The 24,627-nt window shown below is 33.1% G+C and overlaps 1 protein-coding gene across 13 annotated transcripts in view; it reads left to right on the top strand.

The window, feature by feature from the left end:
* The window catches only part of PRKACB (protein kinase cAMP-activated catalytic subunit beta), a 165,556-nt gene that overhangs the window by 121,131 nt on the left and 19,798 nt on the right, over positions 1 to 24,627 (top strand). For 9 of the 13 annotated variants that reach the window (XM_025376506.1, XM_025376477.1, XM_025376468.1 and 6 more), the window contains 3 exons: positions 8,487 to 8,613; positions 9,595 to 9,690; positions 14,175 to 14,297. In XM_025376506.1, coding sequence (XP_025232291.1) covers positions 8,487 to 8,613; positions 9,595 to 9,690; positions 14,175 to 14,297 — 346 coding nt within the window. Of the gene's footprint in view, positions 1 to 8,486; positions 8,614 to 9,594; positions 9,691 to 14,174; positions 14,298 to 15,981; positions 16,932 to 24,627 lie in introns of those variants that run through there. The other 4 variants (XM_025376552.1, XM_025376539.1, XM_025376563.1 and 1 more) reach the window with 2 other exon arrangements.

Consider the following 24,627-nt stretch of genomic DNA (forward strand, 5'->3'; position numbering starts at 1 on the left):
GAATCTTGGATTTAAAAACCTCTTGAGGCAAGGAAGCCGAACCAAGGCAGTCTTAGATTTTACTTACAGTCTTAAGGTTCCTGGTCCTGCCAGGAAGTAACAGTTTTTATTTCCTTATTGTAATGCTGAGAAATCCTTGAAGTCAGGCCTTTTATGCACTTTTAAAATATGACAGTTCAGTTAGAGCCTTAGTAATATAATCAGTGTTTTCCATTGTATTCTGCTATAAAGAGAGAGCAGATTTTTATGGTCTTATGCAAATAGTCATATTCCCATAAAAGTACTTACAACTAATTTTTGAATTAATAAGGAGAAAAAAAAACAAATGCTTTTATCTTTTTTTTTTTACAAAAATATACTTTACCAAATTGCTATAAATTATAAATAGCTTAAGAGATAAATTTTTTTAAACCTGGAGACCAAAATATTTAAGAACTAACAATGTTTTAAATGAAAGTTGTGAAAATATTATTTTTTCATCAATTATTTAAGTTCATATAATTTTTGTTCCGCTTGATCTTTATTAGTATTTTCATGTACTCATCTTTTTTTATTAGGATTCTAGAAATTTTTATTTAGTCTGGTGATCTTAAAGCTATTAAAAGCCTGTATTTAAGAGTACTTGTTGGGGTCTTTTCTATGAATCTAATTGTAAATAATTTTGAGAATTCAAAATAATAGCTCTGGATGACAACAATCTAGAATAGCCATGGGTAAAAATCTGATGAAAGTTTACAGTTAACAAGTAAACTTAGTTATTTCTATTATATCTAGCATTTTAAGGCAATAACCAGAATTATGAATAACATTAATTTCTATGAATTTATATAATTTTTGAAACATTCATATGAACAACATAGCTATAAATGCAACTAAAAGAGCTAGTATCACATCATTTATACAATGTCTCTTATATAATTTAAAAATAAATCTAATTGTTTAATATGTCTGCAAGATGATCTCTGTGTCTTCGAATGTTTTCCAAGGGCCCAGCTGGAAAATCCCAAAGCTAATTCTAGATTAAGAACACTTAATTTAGGATTTGATTTTTGGGAAGTTTGTTAAACATCTTTAAAGACTCAAAACACTTGGTCAAAACAGAGTAACAGGTCACTGTAAAATAATAGTCATTTATTTAACCAGAGTGATAATCAAAAGACATCAGATATAATACAGAAAGTTATATGAACGTAAAAACTTTTATTATTTTAAAGCTCAGTTTTTCTGAGTAATGAAAAACCTGATAAAGACAACATAGGATATTATCTTGATAAAATATAAAATCTAGTTTTTTAGACAAATTACCAAAATGGTAAAGAAAAATCTTCTGCAGTATGCTCATTTTTTCATATTTCTTTTTCCCATTTAGAGCTTTCCATTAAAGAAATTATCAATCACCTGAAAGTTGACTGAGTACTTGAATTTAATCAGACACAGGAAGAATATGTCCAGGGTTAAGAGTGTACATTGTATTATAGAAAAATATGAACAAGAAGAAGACTATCTTGAGCAGGGAAATACATAGTTGTCAGTAACAGCATGAGAAACTTCCTGGTTACATGAAATAATACAAACATATCAAGAAGAGCCAAGAATATAGATTCAAATTATACTGGAAGAAAACATTGCTTTTCTAGGCCTTTCAGATAAACATTTCAGCATCAGGCCATAACAGAGTTCAAACTGGAAAAAAAAAAAAGTTCTAGGAGTTGAGGAAAAAGGTTGAAGGAGAGAGTTATCACCCCAGCCAAGCAAAAAGATATACCTTTTCAAGAAAAAGAAGGGGATGTATGACCTTCAAATCATGTGTAGTGTGATACAGCAAAAGTCGAACTTCTGAAATATAAATTTCAAAAGGAAAACTTTACCTCAAGAAATGGAATTACTATTTTCAATGAAGAGGACAGCATTTCAAACCTAAAACTAGGGAAATTAATTAGATCTCAGGAAGAAATGTGGCAGAAATAGAAACTGCACTTGGGAAGATGGCTGTCAAAGAAACAGATTTTATAATTAAAAATCACAACCTTTTGCAGTATTATTGAGAGTAGATGAATACTTCAAGAAAGCTTTGTTGTTTTAAATATAGAGAGCCAGACTCTGGTCCTTGACACCAATCATTAATTTTTAGAAAAACATGTAAACAATTTTCCTTTCCAATTTCTTTCCCTAACGATTTACACATAAAACTTCTTTCATATGGCCCATCCTTTCATTTTTCCAAACCCCCAGTATTAATCTTATAATTTTCCTTTTCTTCTTCCTCTGTTTTTGGAACAGACAATCATTTTACTTTAGGAAAAATATTTACCACCTAATATACTTTTCATACAACATAATTTTTTCTTACATTCATATTTTGCCTACTATACCTCAATATACTTAAACTTTTTATAAAATTTAAAAACCCAACAAGGGATTTGTATTTATTTAGTAATTTGTTTTAGTTTTTAATCTTATTTTGATATGGCCCAGACATCTAATAAGTATCTTATTATTTAGTTTAATATAACATAACTGTAAGACTTTAAATTTACATGAATAGTTTATTTATAAATGTTTATTTAATTTACATTTGCCTAATTTATTCATTTTTATTAATTATGCCTGGATTACCTATGAAAATTGAGATATTAGGCAGAGTCATTATTTTAAGTTATTTTTATTAGCCAATTTTATAGCATGTTAATATCAAATGTTTACCTAAATAAGAATTTAAAGTTAGATACATGACTTTTCTATCAATAACTCAGAAGATATAGATGTTTATTAAATCAATAATATTAAATTAATCTTATTTATTATACAAAGATCCTTTTGTTTTAGTCTGGGTTTATAGCTTCAGGACCTTAAGAAATTTATCAGAGGCAAATATAAAACTCTCTGACCAGGAAATCTAGGCAAAAATCTATGTTGACAATTTTGAAGACATTTCTAATTTTATTTTATTAATAATTTTTTAGTATAGTTAAGTCTTGTTGAATTGAACCCTTGATCTTTATGTAATGCCCTTCTTTGTCTTTCCTGATCATTTAAGTTCCATTTTATTGTATGTAAGAATAGACTCCTATTCTTTTTGTTTTCCATTTCCATGGTAGTTCTTTCCCCATCCCTTTACTTTGAGCTTGTGAGTGTCTACAGGTGAGATGGGCCTCTTGAAGACAGCAGACAGTTGGGACTTTTCTTTTTATCCAACTTGCCTCTCTCTGCCTTTTAAGTGGATCATTTAGACCATTTACATTCAGTGTTAGTAGTGATATGTGAGATTTTGATTCTGTCATTATGTTACCAGCTGACTGCTTTGCAGACTTGATTGTGTAGTTGCTTTTTATTATCTGTGGGCTATGAGCTTAAGTGTGTTTTTGTGGTAGCAGGTATTCATCTTTCATTTCCATGTTTAGGACTCCCTTAAGGACCACTTGTAAGGCTGATCTGGTGGTAATGAATTCCCTTAGTGTTTGCTTGTCTGAGAAAGATTTTATTTCTCCTTCACTTATGCAGCTTAATTTAGTGGGATATTCAATTCTTAGATGAAATTTTTTTTCTTTGAGGATGCTGAAAATAGGCCCCGATCTCTTTCAGATTGTAAGGTATAAGCTGAGAGGTCCATCAGATGCACCTGATGGAATTCCCTCTGTAAGTGACCTGACATTTCTCTGCAGCTGCCTTCAAGTTAAATGTGGTATATATACACCATGGAATAGTATGCATCCATAAAAAGAATGAAATCATGTCCTTTGCAGCAACGTAGAAGCTGCTGGAGGTCATTATCCTAAGTGAATTAACACAAGAACAAAAATCCAAATACTTCATGTTTTTACTTTTAAGTGGGAGCTAAACACTGAGTGTACATGTACATAAAGATGGAAACAGTAGACACTGGGGACTACTAGAGAGGAGATGGAGGGAGGAGAACATGGGCTGAAAAATTACTCATGGGTGCTATGCTCACTACCCGGATGATAGAAACATTCATACCCCAAACCTCAGGATCATCCAATATGCCCATGTAACAAACTTGCACATGTACCCTCTGAATCTAAAATATAAACTTTAAAAAATAATTTAAAAACCAATTAATTTATCAAAGATGTACTTAAGTCATGTGAACTAAAATATTGTATATTAGCACCCATTTATCCAAATAGAATTCTTTAAGGGATTTCTAGACAACTATGTCAGATTTTATTATATAGACACAGCATACAATATATGTACATGTGCATAAAAACATCTAAACACCTATACAAATGTATAAATAAAAATATTACAGCTTTTATTTTAGAACTTTAGTCATGAGATAGTAAAACAATAAACCCATCAGTTTATAAAAAGAGAATTAGATCCAAATTATTTTTCTAACAAAATGGGATGAGGCTTAACATTAAGCTTTTTTTAAATAGGTAATATTATGAAGTCTGTGAACTAAATTATAGGTAGAGTAGTTTGAGTCAATTGACAATATGCTGGATTAGACAAAGAATTGTTAACTGAGAAAATGTGAATGAATTATGTGAGGACACCCAAATGATAGTTGTTTGAACTAGGTCTGTACAATATTTTCTTGTCTCAATTCTTTGTCCCTGAAGATAAGATTGTTGCCATTTCTTTTAGTATAGAGACAGTGTCCTTTACATTGGAATTTTATCTTAAAACCAAAACAGCATGAAAATCAAGATGATTGTCTTTATCTGATGATTTTCAAGTGTTTTTACTTAAACAATATGCCAAAATAGCTGAGGAGTTTTGAGAAAAGAGAATTTAGTCTATATTAGGATGAAGAAGAGGAATTGTAAAAGTGGAGGGAAAAGCTCCAGAAAGGAACTTGTCTCCACTAGCTTTGAGACAGTATTTTGTAGCAAGGCAATGTCTGAGTCCTGAAATTTTTATTAGCCTTAGGATATCAGTTGTGATCTGAGTCTTATTTGGAGTATATGATTTTATCACCATGGTCTTTTAGTTTTGTTGTAAGAACAACAGACTGTTTGAATGATTCGTATAATGTTTGAACATGTTACCAGCTCAAGTCTCAGAAAATATCTGGGCATGCCTTTAAACTTTGAGAGCCTATTTTTAACTAAATGTATTTAGGTGATTCGGTTTAATGCCAAATACATAAGAGCCAATTAAACACAAGTGCTGAATACATAAGTCCAAATAAACACAAGCACCAACAGAAAATAAAGTATGTCCTTACCAGGAAGAACAATAAGCCTTCTCCAAATGAAGGGGAAAGTACCCTCATCCAAACCTCAAAACTGAGGTCTAATCCTTACCACTGAAGTCAACAGGGGGAAAATAACCCTCCCCAAGAGGACATCAGTCAACCAGGAGGCAAAAGACCCCTCTCAAACAGGAGGGGGAAAGAGAAAGACCCCTTCCCAGCCAAATCCCAAATAAAACAGAACTCAACCAAAATTAAGAGTTTAGTCCAAAAGAGACTCACTAAGGGGAAAAGAGGGGACTCCCCAGAAGCAGCAGGACTGAAAGGGCTCCAGTGGGGGTACTTCATGCTATAGTTCCCAGGGCCAGTGATTCTCCCTGAAGTAAGTCAGCTTTAGGATCCCACTTCTGACACCAAGTATATCAAAGTCAAAATTAAAATATAGAGGCAGATCTCTAGATTTGATATTTTATTTGGGAAGTAAGAATTGCAATGCAAGGCATCACACAGACCAGGTGGTCTTTGGTGTGACTGAAGAACAATAAGAAGGTTAGAAGTTTTATAAAACAGAGAGATAATACGTTTTGGAACAAAGTTCATTGGCACTAGCAAAGTTTTGGGGAGCTGGCAAGCTGTGATTGATGAGTGATGGTGGTGGGTTCAAACTAGTCTTAGAGTCACAACAGGTTGTTTCAGTAGCTATTAAATAAAACTGGCTTCAGGTTACAGCAGGAAGCTTTAGCAGCTAGGCATATGGAAAATTTAATTCTTGGAGTAGGTACTGTGTGCTCTGAGTGCTTTATTGCCCCAGCCCCTCAACTCTGATTTAGTTGGGTATGACAAAAACGACCCAACTTATACAATTAACTTTCATAATTAAATATTGGCATAACTAAAACACAAGTATGAACTGAAACAGGACTGATGATGGTAATTTGATTCATAAAATGATGGTGGCAGACTCAGACTATCACAAGATGATATCAAGTAATGAGCAAACATTGGAGTCATTTTAATTACCTGAGGCCTAAGCCAAGATTCATTTATTGACTTAATATGTACAGGGCAACTAATATAATTAATATAGTGTCAGGCACTGTGCAAAGTAGCTTCTGCTTATCTTTGAGAATTTTCTTTCCTCTCCTATCGTCCTCTCCTACTGCCTCTTGTTCAAGCAGAATCCTCATATTGCCTTATGGTTATTTAAAGTTTTACACTAAAGTACCACACCTGAACCTGTTCTCAAAAAAGTTTGTGTTAACTTTATATAATTGGTAACTTCTTTTCTTTGCAACTCCTCACTGTCTTAGTACTCTTTGATATTGAGTCTTTAATACTTGACTTGGTACTAAAAGAACAGCAAGTTGGTTGAAGGAATTCACACTGAGACACTTGTCTTTTCTCATCTTTCACAAGTACTACATATACACTTGAACGATTGCAATGTCCATCTTAGAAGTTTTGAGGCAGTAGGAATATGAGTTATTGTTTAGCATGGCTTTAATCAGAATCAAATGAGCCATTTGAATTCTCTACTTAAAACTGTCTGGACTTAAAACTGCTACAGCATTAGCCCTTACCATTGTCTTCCTACATTCGATATTAAGTAGAAATACCCAATAACACTTTGCACTTGGAATATTTTACTTTCACCTTTCAAGAATGTGATTAGAGGCTGAGCACAGTGGCTCATGTAAGCCTGTAATCACCGCACTTTGGGAGGCTCAGGCAGGTGGATCACTTGAGCTCAGGAGTTCAAAACCAGCCTGGGCAACATGACAAACCACCTCATGCACACACACACACACACACACACACACGCACACACACACACAAAATTAGCTGGGTATGGCGGTGTGCAACTGTAGTCCCAGCTACTTGGTAGACTGAGGTGGAGAGATTGCATGAGCCCAGGAGTTTGAGGCTGCAGTGATCATGCTACAGCACTCCAGCCTGGCAACAGAGCAAGAAAAAAAAGAATTTTATTATAGATCTATGTAATGTATGTATTCCTCCAATTAAACACCAGCATATGGAAATTAATATTTTATAAGTAAAAAGTAATAATATTAGTGACATTTTATGTTTACAGGTGCATGGAGAAAATAAGAGGGGACCTCCCAGGTCAAATGTTTCCCAGTTTAAGCATAAATGTTGCAATGATCAGAATGATTATTTTAATCTCTGCTTACAATGTTCTCCTCATTCCTTGTCATTTGGCATACAATGCAGATTGACAGTGTTGGGATGAAGCAGAAACTGGAAGGGTATTATAGAATTTTGCTCCCCAAAAGCATTTTTCTTTACATATGCATTCTTTCAACAAATATTTACTGAGCACTTGGGAAATGCAGTGACAAGCAAAAAAGGGAGCACATATAATCTTTTGTTGGAATTTGTATTTCTGTTACTACCAGATCAAACTCATACCAACCATCTTGAGGGAAATTCTATTCATAGTTAAGGTTGTTCACTGAGGAAACAAATCTGAAAGGCATTGCAATTTATCAGGCAGATTAGTAGAATTCAAATAATGCATTAGAAGATAAATTAGAAACTCAGAAAATTGGTATATCCTTTTGGATTTTTCAGATTGTGACATCAAAATTACACTGATCTATTAATCTAATATATACATTAAAGAACTGTACATATTTACACTAACATAGAGATTATTCTTATGTCTATCTATGTAAACAAGCATAGTAGAAGATTTGGAAATCCTGATGCCAAGGTCGTTTCTATGGTTTCTGAATGGGATTATGAGTATTCATCCTTCTTCATCGATATTTTATGATATTTTTCCATAATGAGCACATGTCATTTTTGTAACAGGAACTATTACAAAATGGGTAAAATGGCATTAATCTGCAGATAAATGCAGCTAAAGAACTTCTATGTAGGGAAATTCTATGAACACTTGAAATTTGTGAGAAAAGTAGATGGAGCCACTATAGCAGTGGCCCCGATAGACACTTCAATCGGCACATTTGCTTTCCAGTCATTCTGAAGATCAGACATAATTAGAAAGACATCAATATATTCAAATATAGGCTATAATGATTCACAGTGAGATAATTATTTTAGGTTTATATTTTTCCTCAACATGTGCTTCCCCATAAATTTATCAGAATGTTATTTGAACACAATATAGAGATTTAATAAATATTTGAAAAGTAGCAAGATTCTTTACATACATTTTTTTAAAAATACTTTTTGTTCCCAAAGTACCTCTACTTCGTATTGGTTTTTATGTATAATCTACTAATTAGAATGTATTAACTCATTTTTACAGAAAATCAATGTTTTTATTTCTTTGCAGTGAACCCCATGCCCGGTTCTATGCAGCTCAGATAGTGCTAACATTCGAGTACCTCCATTCACTAGACCTCATCTACAGAGATCTAAAACCTGAAAATCTCTTAATTGACCATCAAGGCTATATCCAGGTATGACTTTAACATATTCTGTATAATGTATTTGAGAAAATACTAGGCAAGACATTGTATGTATGTAACCCCAACCTGGATTTTTTTTTGAAGAAGACAATTATTCCTAACAGTTTAAGTAGAGCTCAGAGTTTCGCTGCTACTACAGAGAAGCAAAAATCCTATTATGAAAGGAACCTGTTTGTATCTCCCTTCATCTATAGCTGTGAACTGAGTATAGCCTCTTGCATAAGGAGATATTAATAGCTAAATCTGTGAGCAGTTATTACTGCCAGGCATATTCCAAGTGTTTTACATGTATTATTTCTTTAATCCTGATAAACCTATGAAGTGGAAATACCACTGTTATCTTCATTTTAAGATTAACAAAACTAAGGCATGGCAAGGTCATTTAGCCAGTAAATGGTAGTCAGAATTTGAACCTAGGCAGTCTGATCCCAGAGTCCATGCCCTTTACGACTACAATATAACTGCCAAAGGATCCCTGACTACCAATACTGAACTCGTAGAAACATTTTCTTTTCACTTCTACTACTAATAAAGTGGGAGCATTTCTTTTTACACAATTATCAATAAATTCTCCCATTGACATTTTTACACTTCTGATGGTGCAATTAATGGCAGAGGACATATTGGGGTAAGGCAGATATTTAGCATTGTTTCATTTTTATTAATGCTATTTATTTTTACCTTTTATTTTCACTTTTTTATTCCTTGGGTCTAGGATCTTATAATAATGACTGAAAAGGGTTTTGTTGTTATTAATTTGTTCCTTTTCTTTGTGTTGAGGAAGGATTTCCAACTTGGAGTGTTTAAACCTTCATTCACTATTCATTAATGAATTTCAATTACATGGACTTAATTATTTTTTCCATTTCTTTCATAGTTTCAATTTGAATTTTAAACTTTCAATTTAGGTTCAATAAACACATTTATTGTGAGGTAATACATTTTCACTAATATTCTTTTTTTCTTTTATAGGTCACAGACTTTGGGTTTGCCAAAAGAGTTAAAGGCAGAACTTGGACATTATGTGGAACTCCAGAGTATTTGGCTCCAGAAATAATTCTCAGCAAGGTATATTCATAATATCAATACGTAAGAGGTAGAACTATGAGTCATGCATCCCTATGGACTTCTGTAAAAAGTTTATTGATCTAATTTTACATTTTTAATTTGATCTGAGTTATGAATTTAAATCTATTTGTACATGATTACTAAAGAATTACTATTTAGCATCTACCACTAATCCTAAACCTCTGTCAATTTTAACTCTGGGTCTTAGAGAAATAATATGAATAAATATGACCTCTAGATCCATGTTTTGCAACCAAAAACATAGTCTTTTCTTAATTATTCCTAGTAACAGGAGGGTAGAGAAGACTTGCTCTGGATTATACCAAGAGGTAAATCTAGAGATGATATGTACTAGTTGTCCATTCTTTCTTTTTCAAATTTACCAGTTAAATAAAAGGAATGTTTGAGAAGTGTTTTTATATTTTAAATAGGACTATTAACAGCAATTGAATAGTTTTAGTTGTATTGAAGGCAGCTCTACTTTTCTAAATAGTGAAATGTGGTGAGAGAAACTGTACCTATATCTAAAAGAATGGTTAACTTTTCCTCTGCCATCTCTTGGTGGAGAAATCTAGAAAGGAGAACCTAACAATAACCAGGCACAAATAGGAGAGAGGAAAAGGAAGGGAATAAGACACATGCTTCAGTGGTTCCCAAATGGGATCATTGAAATATGGCTAACCTATAGAAGGGTTAAAATAAAAGATTTCTTTCAAGTTTTCTCTCATTATCTTTTGTAATTTAAATAATGTATAACTTCTTGATATTTTATAATCTAAATATCATTGCAGTTAACACATTTCTTTAAATACAGTTAACAAATAATGTGACAACAAAATGAGCACTAAAACTTTTACAAATGTGTATATATTGTAAAAGTAATACTCATTATACAAAATTTAGAAAATACAGAAAAACATAAAGAAACAACCAAAAAAAACCTATATGTAATCCCACCAACCTAGAGGCAGTCTTTTTAAAAACATTCATATATATATATATGTACATTTTAGCTTTTATTTTAGGTTTGGAGTTACATGTGAAGTTTGTTACATAGGTAAACTCATGTCATGGGGGTTTGTTGTACAGATTATTTCATCACTCAGGAATTAAGCCCAATACCCATAGTTATCTTTCTTATCCTCTCCCTCCTCCCTACCTCCACTCTCAAGTAGAATCCAACGTCTGTTTTTTCCTTCGTTGTCTTCATAAATTCTCATCATTTAGTTCCCACTTATAAGTGAAAACATGTGGTATTTAGTTTTCTGTTCCTGCATTAGTTTGCTGAGGATGATAGCCTCCAGCTCCATCCATGTTCATGCAAAAGACATGATCTCATTCCTTTTTATAGCTTTATAGTATTCCATAGTATATATGTACCACATTTTCTTTATCTAGTCTACAATTGATGGACATGTAGGTTAATTCCATGTCTTTGCTATTGTGAATAGTGCCACAATGAATAAACAAATGCATGTGTCTTTATGATGGAATGATTTATAATCCTCTGAGTATATACCCAGTAGTGGGATTGCTGGGTCGAATGGTAGTTCTGCTTTTAACTCTTTGAGGAATCTCCATACTGCTTTCCGCAATGGTTGAACTAATTTACACTCCTACCAACAGTGTCTAAGGGTTCACTTTTCTCTGCAACCTTGCCAGCATCTGTTATTTTTTGACTATTTATTTATTTTGAAGATGGAGTCTCTCTCTGTCACCCAGGCTATAGTGCAGTGGCATGATCTCGGCTCACTGCAACCTCTACCTCCTGAGTTCAAGCGATTCTCCTGCCTCAGGCTCCCAAGTAGGTGGGACTACAGGCATGCACCACCACATCCAGCTAATTTTTGTATTTTTTGGTAGACACGGGGTTTCACCATATTGGCCAGGCTGGTCTTGAACTCCCGACCTCAAGTGATCCACCCTCCTCGGCCTCCCATAGTTCTGGGATTACAGGTGTGAGCCACTGCGTCCTACCATTTTTTGACTTTTTAATAATAGCCATTCTGACTGGTGTGGAATGATATCTCATTATGGTTTTGACTTGCTTGCATTTCTCTAATGATAAGTGATATTGGGCATTTTTTCATATCTTTGTTGGCCACATGTATGTCTTCTTTTGAAAAGTGTCAGTTCATGTCCTTTGCCCACCTTTTCATGGGGTTGTTTGTTTCTTGTAAATTTGTTTAAGATCCGCATAGATGCTGGATATTAGACTTTTGGCAGGTGCATAGTTTGCAAATATTTTCTCCCATTCTGCAGGTTCTCTGTTTACCATTGATAGTTTCTTTTGCTGTGCAGAATCTCTTCAGTTTAATTAGATCGCACTTGACAGTGTTTGCTGTTGTTGGAATTGCTTTTGGTGTCTTTGTCATGAAACCTGTTTCCATTCCTATGTCCAGAATGGCATTGCCTAGGTTATCTTCCAAGGTTTTTATACTTTGGGGTTTTGCATTTAAGTCTTTAATCAATCTTGAGCTGATTTTTGTATATGGTATAAGGAAGGGGTCTATCGTCAGTCTTCTGCATATGGCTAGCCACTTATCCCAGCACCATTTATTGAATAGGGAATCTTTTCCCCATTGCTTGGTTTTGTCAACTTTGTCAAAGATCAGGTGGTCGTAGGTGTGTGGCCTTATTTCTGGGTTGTCATAGTTGAAATCATAGTAAATGTATATAGTCTTGTCTCTGACTTTTTTCACTTTTATTATAACAAGCACACAAACATCATTCTAATGGCTTGTTTGCAAATGTACCATAGAGTATTTAGCCACTCTTCTATTGTTGAGTGTTCAGGTTTTATTTTTGGTTTTTGGTTTTTATTATTATAAATAACTTTGATAAACATCCTTATACATAAAGCTTTTTCTGTATTTTACATTATTTCCTTAGCATATATTCCCAGAAGTAGAATTACTGGGTCAAGGAGTAGGAAGATTTTTAAGGCTTTTGATACATATTGCCAAATTGCTTTCCAAAGTTATTATGCCATTTTACACTTCTACCATTAGTGTATTATAGTGCCTATTTCATAACACTATCACTGGGTATACTCATTTTTAAAATATTTACTAATTTAATAGGTAATAAATTGTATCTCATTGTTTTAATTCTCATGTTTTTGATTTATTTTTCAAATGGTTAATAGCCATTTGGTATTTCTTTGTGTGTCTGTAAATTAATAGTTCATTTCCTTTGCCCATTTGTCTATTGTAATTTAACATTTTTCTTATTGATGTGTTTTGATTTCTATACCTTGGGTATTAACTTGTGTCTGACACATTTACTATAAACATTAGCACACAATTTAAACATATAAATCAAAAAGTTAAAGAGAGTTAATGCCTATTTCTACTAGAAAACAAAGTGCTATTCCTATTATACCACTCCTTCCCTTAAAAAGATATATACAGTATCAGGAAAGAAAAAAGAGATAAAGAAAATCTCTATAGCATTATAGTATTATATTTTTGCTAGAATTTTGAAAACTAAGTAGTTTGTAAAGCTAAAATTTTGACAAAAGGGTGGAATGTGGAGAGTCGTGATGGTAGAGGGTACCTCTGAGGGCGGAACAATAGATCTGGGTAGAATTCAGCTTATTTCTCTTCATGACCAGGTTGTTGGGGTTGTTAAAAAATGTCTTGTGCCAGTTGATACTGATCACAGTTAACAAACTATATTAGCCTGTTATTCTTATTTATTTTCTTATAAATACTTCCAGATTTTAATTTTAGTAAGCTTAATATGAAAAAAAAAACAAACATAACCTTACATTTTTACATTTGGTTTGCAAAGCACTTTTTATACACATTACTCCCTTTCATTTGATACAGTCCTCACAAAACATACCTTTTAGAGACAGGAAGCAAAACAGTAGATAGCAAAAGTAAAGTATACTTAAATATTTACATTAATTGAATTCTACATTAAACTTTTTGCTTTCACAAAATCCTATGAAGCAGATGGGATTATCCCTAGCACATTCACCCTCCTAACTCCAAAAATATAGAATATTTTGAAGTCAACTTCACTATTTACTGTGTAGTCCAGTTTCCATTATTTTCTTTGAAAACTTTTGATCTTTCTAGGCATGCTGTGGAAAATCTGATTCATAAGATTATGGGCCTAGAATGGGCCTTAAGAAGTAATGTGATCTAACTGCCTTCCTGTTATTGAGCAAGAACTAACTTATACCAGTGAAATAAAGAAAATTTCATTGTCTATAATATTCTTAATCATTTTAGGAAGAAGATTTAATAATCTTTCCTAATATCCAATTTCAATATCTGGAAATCCTCTCCTTTATTTAATTTAAATCTGACCTGATACATTTGGTTCATTTTTAAATTCTGTCCTGAATAGCTGCTCAGCAATTGCTTTAAAAAAATTTTTATATGCTTCCAGATCATTTTGAAATTATCTTTGATTTCATTCTCTTCTGAGTAACTTAAATAACAGTTGACATTGGTGTTGATTTATCTCAGGGCTACAATAAGGCAGTGGATTGGTGGGCATTAGGAGTGCTAATCTATGAAATGGCAGCTGGCTATCCCCCATTCTTTGCAGACCAACCAATTCAGATTTATGAAAAGATTGTTTCTGGAAAGGTAAGTAAAATATTTTATTATTCCTCTCTTATTACTGTACATGAATTTTAAGCTTCATGTATTGAAACTATATTGTATCATAATTATTATTCTACATTGGGAAAAATATAGAAAAACCTACAGTTGCTGCTCTTAATAGCATAAGAAATGAATCATTTCAGTTTCTTAAGTAAAAAGGGGCAGTTTTATAAAGAAATTAACAAAACAGTAAAGCAATTTCTGTATTTAGTATTTTTACCACAAAGAACAGGATCATAGCCATAATTCTCAATATTCCTTCAAATAAAGAAAAATAGTTTATTATTTCATACGTCTATCTTCATGGAGAAAAGTTTTTGGGGCTGTTTTATATGCCCTTCCATTTTCAGGAGAGACTTCTTGTTTAATTATGTCCAATACTATAAAATTGGAAGTAAAAGTAAATACAAAATGAATAAGGCTTTTTAAGATGGAAATTTATAGAACTGACTTTAACAGAATTGTTCATATAGATTGTGATTATAATTGTCATTGGTTTTTAGCAAACACGGAAATAACATTAATTTTTCTTGAACATGAGTAGACTTATTATGTTGTAGTATTTTACATTTTGTAAATTTCTTTCTAAACCTTCCTTCTTTTGCACTTATAACCTCTAATTTTGCTTTCAAGAGTATTTTGTTTAGGGTCAATCATTTGTGCTTGCCTTAACTCAGACCTCAGATCTTTTTTAAAAAAGACCATATTCAATTCAATAGAAATGAGCTTGAATTTCCTGTCATGCAGCAAAAGAATAGGCTTTTAAACATTCCCAGAAGGAGACCGTCTATACATTAATGACAAAATATATGGGAAGGGGTATTTTGCTTATTTTCCCTTCTTTCTATTTCTACATGTCGTACTACTTTGTCTTTTCCTTCCCACATAGTCCTGTTTAGAATATGATCAGGAAATAGAGCATCAATCTTGATACCACGTTAGCCTGAGATGTTATATAGTTGAGGTTTTTTTGTTTTATTTTTTGTTTGTTTGTTTTGTATTTTGTGACCTTCTTAGGCAGAGATAAGCCTAATCAATCTGAAGAATCTTATAGGAGATAGAGGGAAAGTCTTTATTTCTTTGTATCTCAGCCATATTCAAGCTCTACATTTAGTGTGAAAGCTTACCCTTGACATCTATCAACTTATAGTTTCCATTGTTAACTATTCTCAAGGTACCCTGAATGTCAATAATGTGGTAATTTATCTTTTTTGCCAACACTCAAATTTAAATCATAGTTGCTGCATAGCTGGGCTGTAGGAACAAGACACTTGCCAATAGAATTAGTCTATCCAATCGCCTAGAATATACATTTCAGCACAGTATTGTTCCCTGTCTCAGAGTACATATGCAGTCTGCCTGGATCACAAGATTTTCCCTTGTATTTTGCCACATTTTATGTAGAAAGTTTTATGTATTACCAGTATTCACAAATTAGGTGACTGACTGAAGAATTTATACCTCAACTATGTCAAAGGTAAAAAAATAAATACCTCTTACAGATAAATAAACCAAGCTAGATGTTGAACACTGTGCACTGATAAAGGCAATACAGAAAAGCAGAATGCAGTATTTATTTAAACAAGTATTAATACCACTGCTGTTCTTGTTACATTTGTAGATCTCTGGCTTCAGATTTCTTATCTTTGTAATTGTTTTCCCCCAGCAGAACTTTTGATATGAACAAAACAAAACTTTGAGAAAAATTAACAGACAAGGCAGTGATTTATTTTTGAAGAATTTGAGAAGTGTAGACTCTCAAGAGGACTAAAGGTCATATGAAGAATGATGAGAGAACCAAAATACATTAAAATCACAAATGGAAGAAGAATATTTTACTAATACAAAAACTAAGAATGTAAATATAATGTTTCAAATAATTTAATTGACAGTAATTATAAAGTTCTTGAATCTTTAGTATATTGCTTTTATTTATGCTTAACTTCATATAAGAAATGCAGTTTTCTAACAAGGATACTGTCATAACTAAATTTACATTTATTAAGAAAAACTTCTTTAGTTAAAATTAATGTATCTTCATCTTTATGCATTGGCCTCAATTTGCCAATCATTCTCTATTGGTTAAAATTTATATTCAGCTGTTTATGAATATATATTCATTTTATATCAAACTTTAAAATTTTGTATCTAATAATCTGCATATATTCTAAAATCATAACAGTCTAAATCGTAGGCACCTTATAAGAATAACAACATAAAACTTTATTATATCACAATATTCTGTTTTCCCCTTCATTTATTTAGAAGTGTGACAGGATATTTGGTGTACTTTTGTTTTTTAGCTAAAAGTACCAGATTATCTTTCCCCATATGGGACATAAAATTATCCCTATCTCTTACTCCCTTTACTCATCTAAAGTAGAAGTCATGAAAGCGGAATTTTTGCCATTAAAAGGCGCTGTATTATGTGAAGTTAGATTGTATTAACCATTTCCCAGTAAATCATCTGTTTAAACACTCAGATTCAAACTAGAATGTGTCTCTATTCACATTGCAAAAATATTATTGTCTCTCTGGTTAGTAGCTAAAGCCAAATTGGAAACTAACTAGTTTTTTAAATTTTGCAAATTATTAAAAATCCAATTTGGTCTTATATTTGTGGATCCTCATATTTATATTTGCATTTGAACTTTTAATGGTTTTAATGATACATCATTTAAGAATGTGCTTTTCATTCAGAATTGTTTTTGTTGATTTTAGAAGCATATTATTTTATGCAACCACATCTTATATTGATTATATCCTCCATTCTGAAGTCATGTTATAAAGGTTATAGGTATCAATGACTTATCAAAGTTAAAGTTAAATTTATTAATTAAGTGATAAATTCACTGAAGTACATATATATGAACATTAGATTGTAAAATACTTTCTCTATTACAATATTTTAACTCAAGCTGGTATTTTTAAATGCACACAAAGATGATCAATCAACTTGTTAGATTCTCTCCTACACATATTTTGCCTTTAAAAAAACAGAGGAGGTGGTATTTAAATGTCAAATTATTCATGCAATGTTAGGGTTTGAGTCTACAAATTCATAGTTGAAAGAAAAGACTTATGATTCCTGCATTAACTATGCCTCATCCTAGCAATACATATGCTGAGTTTCTGTATGTAGTCTTTAAATTTCGTGCCTCAGTGTCATGTACTCCATGACAAGAATCAGTTATGGTCTCTATAGCACCTCTATCTGGCTGCATTACCCATGTATATATAGAAAGTTTATATTGCAGTCAAAAATTATACTTGCATGTAAGGTACTTAAGTAACAGCTACTATGGAAACCATAACTTTAGAGCCCTTGGCTTATGTAATTAAAAAAAATTCTTAGCTTCAACATACCTAATGTAAATATTGTTCCATGCTTAATGAGTAACAATATATAAGGAGACATTATGCAAAATATAGAAGCATAAACATAAGCATATACTGAATGAGCAAAGAGTTGGTTAATTTTTCCTGAAGGGAAATTCAATATTTACATGAAGAGTAATTGATTATCAGCCCAATTGCTATTCCTTTCTGTCTCAGGGGTCCCTAAAACTATCTCCAGGTTTGGTAATTCACCAGGAGGACTCAACAAGATTCAGCATACAGTGGTACTTGAAGCTAAGATTTATTTCAACAAAAGGGTACAAAGTGAAGATAGCAAAAGTCCAGAAGACACCAGGCACAAGCTTTCAAGAGTCCTGTCCCAGGGCAGTCACAAGGGGTGCACATAATTCCTTCAGCAACAAACTCTGACAAGCGTTAAATTTTATCTACCAGCAATACTCATTAAATACTCAATGCCCAAGGTTTTCATTGGGGGTTGGTCACATATGCACCCTCTGCCTACTGCATGCCAAAATCCTAGGCCCCCAGAACAAAAATAGATGTTCAGAATAAATTATGTTGTTTGTACCAACAGTCTAGGCACAGTGAGCCACTCTAATCCTTTAGGGAAAGTTTCATATTGGTATAAAGACACTGGTACTATTCAAATTGCCAGACATCTCCCAAGGGCCAAACTTGTAAGCCGTTCTTTCTAAGGGTAGCAATCTCAGGCCTGCTATGTTAACTATTTTCTACACACGTTCTGTTTCCTAAATAACATACACATATGCAGATATTCCACTACACTTTTTCTAAGATACTATTGTTAATGCTTTTGGGGAAATTACAATATCATTTACTACTTTGCTATGGCCATAGTTAAAGAGACTTAGAAGTACTCGGAAATCATTTTCATAAAACACAAAAGCAGTTTTACTCTTTTTGTAAAACCCAGGGCCAGTTTTAAACACTTCACTGTGGTTATTTAAAATTCTTATTAATACCTTCTTTGGTGACAGCTCTTGTGGTCCTATGAGCAAATAATCGCAAAACTGGCTTCTTATGTGAGAGCAGGGGGAGGGAGAATGGGGCAGATCATAATCCTCTGCAACCTTGTAGACTCATATCTACCACTGTTTCTGCATAGGTAAGGGAACAGAATAGAGAGCCCACAGATGCAGTACCAATATTTATAAATATTTTTAATGTCTTAGCTCTTTCTTTTCACATGTAGAATCCAGGCTGATTAAAGATACCCAGGTCTTATGAGGTAGTGTAGAACTCGGCACCATATCTACAACATGCCTAGTATATGAAAAGTTATTATGCCTGTTGAAAAATTGTCTAATGTATATGTTCAATCTGATTTTTGATCAATCAGTTCTTTGCTGGGATTGCAGATATTTTGAGAACTTATTGTACCTAATTTAGAAATAATTTGTTAAAATTTATCTCAACATGCTCATAGCCAGTAGTTAATAGATTATTGCTTCTTGGCTGTGTACAAACTCTTTTGAGTCATGTAAGCCTATAGTAAATTTTATCCCAATTCATAAAAGATAATGTTACTAGTTAAATGATCCTTTCTCCTGCCAATAACTGCAGAATAGCACTAAGATTTTTCCCTTCTTTCGAAGAACAACTTTGTAATTTCTGTGATTAAGCTTAGTGTAAACCAATTTGATTTGGCCTCATTTTATTTCTTTTTCTTATTATTATTTTTATTTTTTACTTTTTTGAAATGGAATCTTGCTGTGTTGCCCAGGCTGAAGTGTAGTGGCACAGTCTTGGCCCCCTGCAGCCTCTGCCTCCCGTGTTCAAGTGATTCTCCTGCCTCAACCTCCTGAGTGGCTGGGACTACAGGCATGTGCCACCACACCCGGCTAATTTTTGTGTTTTTTGTAGGGACAGGATTTCACTATGTTGGCCAGGCTGGTTTTGAAATCCTGACCTCAAGTGATCCACCTGTCTTGGCCTCTCAATTTACTTAATCAAATTACTGGGATTACAGGCATGAGCCATAGCACCCAGTCGGCCTTATTTTATTTCTAAAAGAAAAAACAGTCAGTAAACCAGATAGTGATTTTAAATCACTCAGTATGGATACCATGAACAACATGAATGGATTTACTTTTTGGTTGTAACTTCCTCTTGAATTTTTAGAAAATAATAGTTATTCCTAAAACTCAAATGTGCAAGACTTTATAATCAGTGCTGAAAGCAGAAAAAATATTCTGTTGAGTTTGCTCAATTCAGAGTGAGTTTTATAGTTCGTTTAACATATTATATAATGTAATTTGATGGTAGTTTAGGATATCAGCCATATTGACAATGGTGTCTTTATAAAACAAAGTTATAGTAAGACATTTTCTCCCTCACTTTATCAAACTTAGGACCTTAAGAAAAGATGAAAGTGTTTGTTCTATAAATTAACAGGTGGAGCCTGAGACAAGAAGAAAGGAGGAACTTCCTATACTTTCCCAATGACTTTTCTAGCACAGACTGTCCTTGGCGCGTCTGTAAAAATAATGATAGATATGGCTGTCTTCCAAGTTCTTTCTTTAATTCAAAAATTCAGTTTCAGATCATTAAAATAGTATTCTAATGGGAAGGCTTAAAAAATGAAAACTGTGTTGAATTAATGTCTGCAAAATACTAGGCATAATACAAGGCAGTTTCATGTAAGTTACATAATTTCTTTTCATACCTGCCAGATGAGATACACTCTCATTGTTTTATAAATGAGGAAACTGAGACTCAGAAAGTTAAGAGTTTTCCCTAGATTGCAGAGCATGTATGTAGTGGAGTTGGGATTGGAACCCAGGAATTCTTTCTACTAAAGAAATAGCTTGGTAGAATTTTTAGGTGGCAAGGATGTTCAGTTTTATTTCGTTTAACTCTCTAGTCCTGTATGTAGGTAAATCAAAAATCAGAATTACCCAAAGACAAAAGGTAGTTTGTGGCAAAGCAAGAAATAGAAGAATCTAGTTCAGTGATTCATTTGTTATTCCTTCACTTGGCTTCAGTGACTTTGTATCACTAATCATTCCCTCTCAATCTCCTTGGCTTGATCCTCTTCTCTTCTTTCTCTGCACTTCCTCAATGGGTGGTTTCATCCAGTCTCATGACTTAAATGCTCAGGACAATTCTCAAACTCATTTTTCCAGTCCATACGTGTTTCCAAAAATCCATACTCTTGTATCTAGTTTCTAACTTGAAATCTTCACTTGGATATCTAATATATACCTCAAATTCAACCTGTCTAAAACTGACAAGTTTTTGTCCTCTTTCCTACACTCCACCCACCCCCCTTCACGAAGCCTTCCCCGTCTAAACTGATGGCAGCTCCACCCTTTCAGTTGGTCAGGCCAAGACACATTGGAGTCCTCACTTCATATCTAATGCACAGGGAAACCATTTTTACTTTGTCTTTAGAATTTACAGAATTCAGCCACTTCTTACCACATCCACTGCTGTTGCTCTTAAGTGAGTCACTAGAGTGGTTCCTTAAAAATGTTAAATCATATCCTATTATTCTTTTTAAAACCTTGCAAGGATTCCCCATTTTCGTCAGAGTAAAAGTCAAACACCTTACAATGCAAAGTTTTATGAAGAAGATAGGATAACATTGTTAAAGGATCCCTCGGTTGCTAAGTTTTAATTGTCTTCTTCACTAGAATGTAAACTCCATGAAGTCAGAAATCTTCATCTTATTTTGTCTACTTATATAATCCAAGCACAAATTCCTGAGATATATTAGTAAGCACATAGTACTTGCTTAGTACAAGCATAACACATAGTAGAGGTTCAATGAATATTTGTCAAATTTCAATTCATGCATTCATTAAATACTTATGAAGCTCACAGTATGTGCCAGACCAGTTCTACATGCTGGATACAGCAAGTCAGTTGTGGTCTCTGGCTTCATGAAGCTTTCATGAAGTGTACTCTATCTTTGGTGTCTTTCCTGAGAGTTACTGACTCAAGAGGTCTTCTGTGGATTCAAAACATTTTTTTTAAGTATCACAAGTGATTTTGATAAACACCATGTGTTGAGAGCTTGTTTTGTGTATCTGTACCTCACTGGGGAATTAGATTTATTCTCCAGAAAATTTAATTAGAAAAATCAGAAGTAATATAGTCTCTAATGGTTGGAAAATATTCCTAAACAATAAATAATATTGAAGAAAAAAATACTGAAGAAAACACCTTGGGAGGTGTACGTATCACAAACACCTATTTTATGTTATACAAACACTTCTTCCATGTTAAATGATGCCAGTTTCCCATAACCTTATCTCTCAGACCTAATGGCTAAATGATTTTAGACTGTCTTTCTCTTTTCAACATCTGGCTCTTTACATTTACTTTCACATTATTTGCCCTATCTTGGACTGGCAAAAAGCTCATAGGTATGTGACAGGAAGATTAAGTTATTTTCCCAATAATTCCACTAACTGAGTTGGTAGTCTCACTGGAGCTCAGATTCCTTATCTTTAAAATGAGAGTTTAAACTCAAACTAAGCACCCTCTAGCTCCAATATTAGAAGATTTTGATTTCACTTTCTATAGTAGTTATAATTGATAATAATGATAAAAGTAATACCCTTTTGATATAGTTTTAAAGGAAAAATTAGATAGTCACTCTTCCCATCATAGAAATCTTTAGTGTCTCGAGGTTGATGTATTACAAATAAAAGTTGTGCATTTAAAACAATTTTGTTGAAGTTATTTTCTGTTTTTCACTAATTCCGGTTTGATAAATCAACATGGCTCTTTGGAAAGTTCAGTCAACAAGGAAATTACATTTCAAGTTAAATTTCAGAATAATCATGGGAAAAAATACTTTCACAATGACTTTCATTATTTCTCCCCCAAAATACTTTAAATACGTGACAGATTCCCATTATTAACATGGACTACTATGAGAGTGTGGGCTACCTGTGAGAATCTCTGGAGAAGAGGGTGTGATATGGAGGTGAGGAGGATATGTCCATAATTTGAAAAGGTTCCCAAATCATTCTGATATCTGCGGTCATGACCTCCCATCACTCCCCATTTGAGAATCACTGTTCTGAAGATTAAAGACACACACACACACACACACAAAGTCAAGACCATCACTTTATTTGCATTCCAAAATAAAGAACTACATTATTTAGATGCTTTTATTTTTCATGCATTCTATTGCATATTACCTGAATTCCAAAGATAATTTATATGTAGTATATTACTGTCTGCTGTTTGAACATAATGAAAGAGATAACTGGTACATTACTATTGAACAGTTCACACAAATTTAATCCTAAACAAATATAGATGTACTTCAAATAAATTATTTCTTTGGAATCTAAATAAAGTTTAGATTTATCACTGGAAAAATCTGAGCTAACATACCCCTGGAAAAATGTCATGTTATCTTTAAAGTAGACAGTGTGCCTTTTGAATACCCCTTATTCTCTAGTTCTTACTTCATCTAGGTAAATGAGGAAATGTGCAGCAAAATACTTTTAAGATGAAAATTTCAGTCTTTTAGAAGGTTCCTGATAATGACTATTTTTAAGTTATTGAATCATGGAAGGAGAATAAATAATTAAAAATATATACCCTGCAGTCAGTGTACCCAGTTTGGAATTACACCTTTACTATTTATTAGCTCTGTAATCTTAGGCAAAATAATTTCTGTAGGTCTCAATTGCTTCACCCCTACCTAATTTAGATTATTATCCAAATGTTATAGGATTTTATGAGCCAGTACACAAAGTGTTTAGCATAATGCCTAGCTTCTAGTAAACCATTGTGTCAAGAATAAAACTAGAGAAGGTAGAAGTTCACATACCTTACTGTTTTAGAACATAAAACTGCTCATAATCTAGGATAATAAAGGGCCTTGCAAAAATGAGATTTTGAGTTGCTAATTTGTATGAGTTGAGCCCCAATCCTGGTCATTTATTGACTATGAACCCTTTAAATAGTCTTTGGTTGCTTGATACAATATTAGTTTTCCTCTGGTATGATAATGATTTCAATTTACTGTATTGTTATTATTTACATTTAAAATGCTATGATCTTTTACTAGCATAGAAAATAAAACCTCTGCATAAAGTAGTGAACAGAGTTGAGAATAGTGCTTTTCAAGCTTTTATGTACATATGAATCCCTTGGCAATAAAAGCTCAGATTTTCAGGCCCAATACCCCTATCATCTGAGGCAAGCCACAGGAATCCACATTTCTATCCTTTTGTCTCCCAGTTTATTCTGATGTGCATGGGTCCTAGGACCAGATTTTGAGAGAATTTACTTATAGAATAGCACAAAAGTGGCAGTCAAAAGCTATGGTTTTGAATTTAACTGTACTATAAAACCTATCTTTGCATGCTCATGATTTAACTTCTACTTTGAGAACATGAGAATGTCTGTCAAGTATGTTGAGCTTTTAGAAAGTCAGAATATAAATTAAGGAGTCTATATATTTGAAGACAGTGTAATAAAGAGCAAAATTCATGAAGATACAAATCATGACTAGATTTCTAGTCCCAATTGTGCCACTTTATGGCCTGATGACTGGGGAAGCTATACCCAGTAACATTGCTGAATCTTAGTTTCTCCATCTTTAAAATGGAGATAATACCATATTCACTGAATTTGTCCTATCCAACTAGAATGTAAGTTCTATGAAATCAGAGACTTGCCTGGTTTTGCTCACTGCTCTATATCCAGCACCTAGAATAGTGCCTGGCATGTAGTAGGTACTCAATAAATAATTGTAAAATGGATGAACTACAGTATTTGAAATAGTCTAATAAATACTGAGAATAAAAATGGCACAGTACCTTCCCTCAGAAGCTCAGAGCCTGGGGGAGACAGAAATATGCACAAATACTACAGCATAGTTGAATAAGTAAATGTATTATAAAGAGCAACTGAGGTAATATAATGATGCACTATGTAAATTATGTAGTGGTAGCACTTG

Source organism: Theropithecus gelada, chromosome 1 (assembly GCF_003255815.1).
Source record: "Theropithecus gelada isolate Dixy chromosome 1, Tgel_1.0, whole genome shotgun sequence".
Lineage (NCBI taxonomy): Eukaryota > Metazoa > Chordata > Mammalia > Primates > Cercopithecidae > Theropithecus > Theropithecus gelada.